We start from the raw sequence: 8,309 nt of genomic DNA on the forward strand, positions 1-8,309 counted from the left end.
GTGGCCGGGTGAATCTGGTTGGGTTAATTGGTAGTTTAACTTTCAGATTCTGCTTTTTACTAGTTGAAAGTTTTCATGCTCCGTTGGTTAATGCTCTTTATATGATGTTTTATGTTGTTTGTTAATGTTTTAACCGACAATGTTGTTTTGAAGAGAAGTGGTTAAGAGTGACCTAAGATTCTCTTCGGAGCTATGAAAAAGACATACTTTAATTGCTGTTATTTATTAAAATAAAAAGAGAAAGCTACAAGACTGCTTGTATATCTAGGGGCCGGGGGCGCATTATTTCCACACACCATGTTGTAGTTAGGATATTAAACTTTCATTTGATTTGTCGGAGTGCTGATAGTCGATAGAGTTACTGTAATTTTTACTATAAGTTCTTTATAAATTGACGTGACACTTACTAAGTTATTACGTTAGTCATTAAATAATTAAATTTGATTGTGACTTATTTGTCAGTGTTAAATGAACAGTCACATCAATTTGTAAAGAAATTATAGTAAAAACTTTATTATCCCAAACATTTTTTATTTCATAACATGTTTGGAAGAGACACCAAAGAGAAATGTCCCTCATGTTGATTACAAAATTTCTTAGTGGATTGCACTGAAGGCCCAGGAAGTTAGGGAAAATAGGATTATTTGTTGTCTAGATTGTATACCCAATGGGCTGTACCCGGCCCGAGGTCTCATCAATTCACATGCATCCTTTCTGATGGGCCTAGCCCAGTCAGTTCTATTCCTGTCTGCTCTGTACCTTAGACGATGACACCAAATTCAGGAGGCTGGGCTCGTCGTGTACTTATATTGGACAAGCACCATCTCCGGTTGAGAGGAACGAGACAAGAGCCGGTCAGTTATATTCAGCGGTGTGCAAAATTATAAAAATACCCCTGATTATTACTGACCGGCTCTTTTCTAATTAAAAATCAACTGGAAAGGATCCTGTTGCATTTATTAGGTTCTTTCGTACTCTCTTTTTTGTGGATATAGATTATCAAAATTTTATTGTTCGGATTATTAATAATTTGGATAATAAATGTGAGAGAGTTTTAATGGGACTCATTTGTTTGATTGGGTTTCGAGCAACTTGAGACTTGTTTGGACATATAAATTACATAAAAATTCTCTTATATTTGCTGTTCGAATTGCTAACAATCTAGACGATAACTTGCTGGAGATTTGAATCTCTATTTCAGTATTTCTTATAGTCCCAAACCATCGCATGTGCTTTCCATGAATTTACGGCCTTGGTGTCGTATCAAATGAAGGTCAGAAATGATCCCTACATTCATTTCTCACAACAGCCCTACAACAAGCTGACGTGGTTGGTAATATTTTATTATTTTTTTACAAAAAGAAAACAAAAGAAAACAAAAAAAATAATAAAATATTACCAGTCATGTCAGCTTGTTGTGAGGCTGTTGTGAGAAATGAGTGTAGGGATCATTTCTCAATGAAGGTATAGAGTATGTTTTGGTTTGCGGAAGGATTATTATTATTTTATTTTTTTAAAAAAGGAAAAAATCTTTTGGGCGTTATGCGGTGTCGTTTTAACGTGTGCCAATCCTCCATCCATAGTATCCATCCTACGCAATCGGAACAACTACTGTTGCCAAAATGGCTGCTCACACGCTCTGGAAGCTCCCAACGACAACACTATCGACATCAACAGGCTTATTCTCTAACTCCAATACAAGAAGAAGACGGCCACAAAGCCTACCTCAACCATGGCTAGGCACCAACAACGTCTCGCTCCAGTCCTCAAACCTCAGACCCCACGTACAGTCAAAGCACCGACCCGTCGCCGCCTCGGTGTCGTCCAGCCTCCCCACCGCGTAAGTCCCAACTCTCATGCTACTGCAAAGCATCGGTCTTGGAAAAAATTTCACCATTTGGGATGGACCCAACATGTTATTTCAGATTCTTTTGATTTTTCAGGAACCCAGAGAGATTTTCCTCAGCTGAGAAAGTTCCCAAGTGAGTTCTGTTGACATTTTGTTGGGTTTTTGTTTTTGTTTTTTTGGTGGGGATTGAGCATTTGTAGTGGGTGAATGGAGCAGATGGTCTAGGACGGCAATCAAGTCATTTGCTATGGGGGAATTGGAAGCGAGGAAGCTCAAGTATCCGACTACTGGGACTGAAGCCATTCTCATGGGGATTCTCATTGAGGGTAAGAAACCAAGCTCCATTCAGCTTTGCTTTCCTTTTTCTCTTAAGTATATTTCAGTAGCTGTATTATCCATTCGTGTCTCGCTATTCGTTCCACATGTTACAATGATGTCTGAATTTCACTTGTAAGGATGTTTAAGCCTGAAATTGCAAAAAAGTGAAACAAATTTCTGTTTAAATTAGAAGTAGTCTTAAATTCATCTAAGATTAGTTAACTTAAAGTAGTAGTCTTAAATTCATCTAAGATTGACTGTAGTGGACGATTTTCAGATAATTTGGCCAATCAAATCGTAATATTTTCCTGACCTTTTTGAGGTGTGAGCTTGAAGTAAGAAGTTGGAAATGCCATGTAACGGACATAGGTGATGACCTATAATATTTTGGGTGAACTAGAGCCTTTCGTGTGACAACTTTATGCATGAAGACTTTTTTTCTGTGTTCTTATTTGATAAGTAAAAGAACTTCATTAAGAACTCAAAGGGCGCAATGAAGGGGTCTTTTTTATTTTTTTTGTAAGTGCAATGAAGGGGTCTTGAATCCATGACCTTGCCTCTCTATCCCTTTCTTATGGAGGAATATTTGCACTAGAGTTCAATGGCAACCTTATTCATGAAAACTTAATTGTACATCTGGTAAAACCAATAATGTAACAGCAATTACTGGATATAAAGCAGTTGTGACCAGCCCATGTAGCCAAATGGTGCCTTTCCCCCATGTTGAACTGTGATGTCTTAGCTTTGACCAAAGTGGGGGCAGGGAGTTAGGGAGGGGAAGAGAAGGGAAAAAAAAAAAAAAATTTCACCTTTCCGCCTCCACACATTTTTTTCCTTTCATCTTGCGTCTTTATTGTCACCAACCCGTGCTACTTCTTTTGCCATTGGATCCACACCACTTTCACTAATGGCACTGCTGCTAAGGACACGTTAGACCCTAGACAGTAAGATCTGCCACCATCATCACCACCACTCAATGGTCACCTTTTAAATACAATAATTCTGCAGTTATTATGCACTATGCTGAATCTTTTCCTTTGTGCTGCAGGAACTAGTCTGGCTTCAAAGTTTTTGCGGGCGAATGGAATTACACTTTTCAAGGTGCGTGATGAAACTATCAAGTTACGTGGGAAAGCCGAGATGTATTTTTTTAGTCCTGAGCATCCTCCTCTGACTGAAGCAGCTCAAAGGGCCCTTGACTGGGCTGTTGATCATAAACTAAAAGCTGGTAAGTTCCTGTTGATTGGCATTTAGTATTGTAATTTCTATGTGCTAGTATTTCTTTCTTGTATGTTTTATGAGCATTTGCTATAGTTGGAGATATGTACACACACAAAATTCCACAAGAATTTAATTGTTTGAAAAGTTATGTAAAATGGCCGAAATGATCTCAACATAGAGTAATTGCTTATTTGAAAAAGGCTGCCTCTTATTTACTTCTTCCATCTTAAAATAGATGATAACATTTTCTTTTTGGGTTGTCTAAAAAATATATGAAACTTTCCAAAGGTGGAAGAATAATTTCTATGGATGGAGGGAGTAACTTCTATGGATTCAATTTATAAAATTTTCAGGATACTTCCTGTGTTCTATAATTTAATCTCTAACTTTGGTATGCTGAAGGAATTGATTTTTCAAAAGTGAAAAGCTAAGGCTATAGTCAAAGGAAAATTTTGCAGTTCTATTTCTATACATTTGAAACTAGCAGCTTCTTTTGCTTTCTAGAATTCTGAATTATCATGTTGGAGCAGTGTTGTCAAAGGTGAGCCGGGTATTTTCATAGGTGCTCAGGCCAGGTGATGCACAATCAAGGTGCCTTTGAAGCCTCAAGGCGAGGTATCCTTATTGGGGCGCACGCCTTTAGCACTTAGGTTGCACAACTCTCTTTCTTTTCATTCCTTATGCTCTTTTTTTTTTTTCCTTGAAACTCCTTTTTAAGAAAAAAACATCTAACAAAATACCCAATCTTATGTTCATTGTGTATCCTGAGCATTTATAAGTAACATATAACTATCGATTTTTGAGAAAACAATTGTTTTAGATTGAAGTTTAATACTTTAGGTTATTACTTCACTTCAAAATATGCACAGTAGCTATGTTTAGAAATTGGCGCTTTACTTCACTCGGACAAGAGCCTTTTTGGCTCCTCGCTTCTCGGATAAGACAAGGACTTGGGTGCCTTGAGGTCTTTTACCTTTGACAACTCTGTGGTTGAGAACATAAAAAAATCCAAATATTTTTTGGATATCATTATCTATTCATGTTGTCTGAGTCTATGTGGGATTTTTTATTTTTTATTTTCTTTTTAACGTTATGAGATAGCTAGTGTCATACATGAAGTATTGATCATGGAGAGACTCCGAGTTTTGGACTGTTTTTCTGATGATCTGCTCGTTATAAATCTTACTTTTATGAATGAGAACAAAGATCACAGTGGTTTCCATGATATAATGGGAAGTTCTGTCCTGAGGTATCTATGAATGACTTAAGAAAAGAGAAAAAGAACATAAGAGTCTGTATTATTGTTCCATATCGCTCCATTAAAGTTTTACGAGTATTCGAGGATAATAATTAATTGTATGGAGTATAGTATTGTAGAAGACATGCAAAATAAGTGTCATTTAACTGGTCCTTAAATTTTTACTTGATGTCAATTGTGAGATGGCTGCCATGTTCTCTAAGGTACAGCTGAACAATTGATGTTTTTTCAACCTCTGGATGCATAAAACATTTTGTATAGATAGAAGCATAGTGGGACCTATTCTTTCTGTTCTAGATAGGAGCTATTTAGTGTATATTTAACCATTTTGTTGGGTGGGACTTTTCAATGATTCTTTTAAATACTGAAAAATATGCAATACCGAACCTGATGATCCCTATTTTTCCAAATCATACTTCTTAAACTTCACTGCTTGATTAACATATGTCTTGTAGGAAATGGTGGGGAAATTACAACATCTCATCTGCTTCTTGGCATATGGTCTGAAGCGGAATCGCCGGGTCATAAGATAATGGCTACCTTTGGTTTTAATGATGAGAAAGCCAAAGAGCTGGAGTCGTTAAGTTCTGAATCTGGATTTGCAGATGATTGAAAAACATTCATTCGATTCTTATGGTTACCATAAGTGTAGTTCTTTTTTCAGCTGTGGATAAGTTATGCCGTTTCTGCTTTGCTTTGAAGTTACAAGTTGTGCCATGAATTCATCCTTTAGGACTTTGCAGATTGCTTCCCTTTTGAGCTTGCCTACGTAACCTTTTCTCCATATGGATCAATATTGAGCAAATAATGTTTTGGAGCTCATCTTTTGGCTGCTAGTTTAATGTCATGACAATCTTTAACTTTTTCAGTTGTCATACTTTCCTTGCTTTGGCTGCAGTTTCATTCTAAGTGGGCTTCATTAAGGGAATTAATGAAACTTGTGGGGTTGTATCTTTTTCAATTTTAGAAAGTTGTTCTTCCAAAAAATTGGGTTGGAAGAAATTCTTTCAAACTCAGTATATTAAATTGACGTGTATATTCAAAATGCATGTGAGAATCATATGCATTTTGGACACACGCCAATTTAAACCCATTGAATTCATTCATTCTTCTTCTTCTTTGGGTGTAATGGTAGATAGAGATGTTTATGAATACAAACAAATATTTTAAAGTAGTTCTCATACTTCAGCATTACTAACTTTTTCCACAGTACTTCTATGATTTTCATCTTCCTTAACAATGTCCACATCACAGGCAAGCATTTGAGCCTTGCCTGCTTCTTCAACCCAGTCGATCCTTGTGACAAAGACCAACAGCAAAACCAAGCAGGCTACCATACCAACCAAGAACCCTAACAGCAGCCCACTAAGTCCAATTGCAGCCTTGAAGGCTAGAACCACACTCAAGGGCAGGGCCAGAAGGTAGAACCCACCAAGATTAGCATACATGCCCAACCATGGCCTAGCTGTTCCACGCACAATTCCTCCACATACTGCCAACGGAAAATTCACTACTTCCACCAAAGCCATTAGCAACATCATCTTCTTCACACCTCTTATAACTCCCTTATCATGGCTAAACAAGGGCCCCCATATTCCCCTGGCTGCAACCATAATTATGCCGCCTATGCAACCGGAGACGACGCTCGCTGCCAGAGACACATACGCCGACCGGTATGCAGCGTTGGCTTGGTTGGCACCGAGCTCGTTCGAGACACGGGTGGATGCGCATGTGGCCAGCGAAAGCATCACAGAGTAGAGCAGATAGTCGAAGTTCAGCACAATGGCTAACACTCCAACTGCCTGCCTGGCATTTGCTAGCCGTCCTGTGAGCAAGACTAGAATTTCATAACACCACCATTCAAGGCAGGTGGTGAGGCAACATGGCCCGCAGAGCTTGAGAAACCTGAGCCAGTCACCAATGCTGTGATCCCACCACCCTCCTTCCTTCCACCTTCTTTCCTTACAATTTTCCATCATAAACACATACAAGGCAAGCAAAATAACTACTATGAGATCAGTTACCCAAACCGCCATTGAAACTCCTTCAAGACCCTTAGCTTTTGCAAGTAATATGTTGATGGGTACGTGAAAAGCTAGCGCCATAGCCGAGCTAAGCATTATAGGAACAGTTATGCTCTGTGAGCTCAAGTAGGCTTTGAGTGGACATAAAAATGCAGTGACTACCAAATCAGGGAGGAGATAGAAAAGATAGCTCTTCGCGACGGCGGAAATGTCTTCTTGTTGGCCGAAACGGACAAGGATCTTATCAACATTGAGCCACAAGAAAGTTATAGGCAGTGTGGCTAGAAGCAAAAAGAAGATAGCCATGAGAAGGGTTTTATGAAGTAGCTTAAAGTTTTTAGCTCCATAAGCTTGACCACAGATGGGTTCCATGGCGCCACAGAGCCCGTTCAAGACAGAGAAGCCGGTGACATTAGCAAACGTGAACCCGAGGGCGCCACCGGCCAATTTGAGCTCCCCAAGCCGGCCTAAGAAAGCTGTTGTGATTGCCAGTTTTGCAAACCATGTTAAATTCATTGCTACCAAAGGAGCAGCAATTCCCCTCTGAACTTTCAGCTCCAAAAGCACAACCTTTGCCATGGTAGCTGGCCATTGAGTTAAAGGTGCTGGAGATGAAGGTGGGTTCTTACTGGTTTTTTCAGTTTCAGACATTGTTGCAGAGAAAAAATGCCTTGCTGGGGCTGCTCCAGATATAGATAAGAGCCTAGAGAACTTTAATTTTCTTAGATAACATTAATTATATGTGAGTGCATGGGTTTCGTGAGGATGTTGGCTTTCTAAAGAAGGAGCAAATTGGTGGGCTTTTTGTAACGGCCAATTAAGGAAGAGAGAGATGGGTGGGGGATTGATAGTGCGTGATGAGAATGCAGGAGGGCCATATCATGCTTATAAATCCCTCTCAGGATCAAATCTCTCAGATTTTGATGTCACTGTGGTTTTTCATAAAATGATACCAAAATTAAAAAAAGAAAAAAGAAAAGAAAAACAAAGAACATTGGCAGTAAATTATCGGCCAAAGCAACTATGGGTACCTAGTACTTTTCTCACTGTTTTCCAATTCTTTCCGGAAAGAGTAATGCTAAAATCTACAATATTTATCTTACAATTATTGTACAATGCTGATGTAGAATATTTGTATCAGTCTCAATCAATTCTTATATATATATATATATATATATATATATATTTTTTTTTTTTTAACAATGACTGATTAAAGATTTGGTTGGGACTGTCATGTCAGCATTGTAAGATATTTGTGGGATAAAAATATGATTTTTAGCATTACCCTTCCAAAAACCATGCACTAAAATAGATAAAAGGAAAAGAGAAAGTAAATGCTAGACATTTTGGTCTCATTTGATAAACCACCACTTAATCCAAAAGTTTAAATTAATAGCAAATGATGAATTTAATCACATAACATATTTAGTTGAAACGATGCGAACTCAGAACATCTGCTCTGATGCCAAGTTAATTAAATCGATATTTGTCCTAAAAGCTGTGGTATGAGCGAAAGTCTTAAATTTGAACATTGTCTTTGTTATTCACCTTCAATTTCAACTTAATATTCCGCCTATTGAACTTCACGTATTAAAAGAGAGTTTAATTTTCCACCAATTTAAGCTCAAATGTTTGAAAT

General features: G+C 38.1%; 2 protein-coding genes across 3 annotated transcripts; one reads left to right on the forward strand and one right to left on the reverse strand.

Moving 5' to 3' along the window:
• The first annotated feature begins 1,582 nt into the window (after positions 1-1,582).
• Positions 1,583-5,521, forward strand: LOC133854247 (ATP-dependent Clp protease ATP-binding subunit CLPT2, chloroplastic-like). 2 transcript variants are annotated; one of them, XM_062290343.1, is made up of 5 exons: positions 1,583-1,840; positions 1,944-1,982; positions 2,066-2,175; positions 3,216-3,395; positions 3,919-4,003. In XM_062290343.1, exons 1-5 carry the CDS (start codon positions 1,623-1,625, stop codon positions 3,948-3,950), a joined length of 579 nt encoding a protein of 192 aa, XP_062146327.1. In that variant the 5' UTR covers positions 1,583-1,622; the 3' UTR covers positions 3,951-4,003. The 2 variants fall into 2 exon arrangements, with proteins under 2 accessions (XP_062146327.1, XP_062146326.1); XM_062290342.1 differs by lacking the exon at positions 3,919-4,003 and adding an exon at positions 5,102-5,521 and having other exon boundaries at positions 1,584-1,840.
• Positions 5,522-5,790: 269 nt separating this feature from the next.
• Positions 5,791-7,402, reverse strand: LOC133854245 (protein DETOXIFICATION 56). The gene has a single exon (XM_062290341.1). The coding sequence runs from the start codon at positions 7,319-7,321 to the stop codon at positions 5,825-5,827; it is 1,497 nt and encodes a 498-aa protein (XP_062146325.1). The 5' UTR covers positions 7,322-7,402; the 3' UTR covers positions 5,791-5,824.
• Positions 7,403-8,309: the final 907 nt, after the last annotated feature.

This window comes from Alnus glutinosa, chromosome 13, assembly GCF_958979055.1.
Source record: "Alnus glutinosa chromosome 13, dhAlnGlut1.1, whole genome shotgun sequence".
NCBI lineage: Eukaryota > Viridiplantae > Streptophyta > Magnoliopsida > Fagales > Betulaceae > Alnus > Alnus glutinosa.

Coding starts and splice junctions, on each gene's coding strand:
- LOC133854247 (XM_062290342.1), top strand. CDS start 1,623: ATGGCTGCTCACACGCTCTGGAAGCTCCCAACGACAACACTATCGACA. Junction 1,841..1,943: donor TCGTCCAGCCTCCCCACCGC/GTAAGTCCCAAC, acceptor TTGATTTTTCAG/GAACCCAGAGAGATTTTCCT. Junction 2,176..3,215: donor CATGGGGATTCTCATTGAGG/GTAAGAAACCAA, acceptor TTTGTGCTGCAG/GAACTAGTCTGGCTTCAAAG.
- LOC133854245 (XM_062290341.1), bottom strand. CDS start 7,321: ATGTCTGAAACTGAAAAAACCAGTAAGAACCCACCTTCATCTCCAGCA.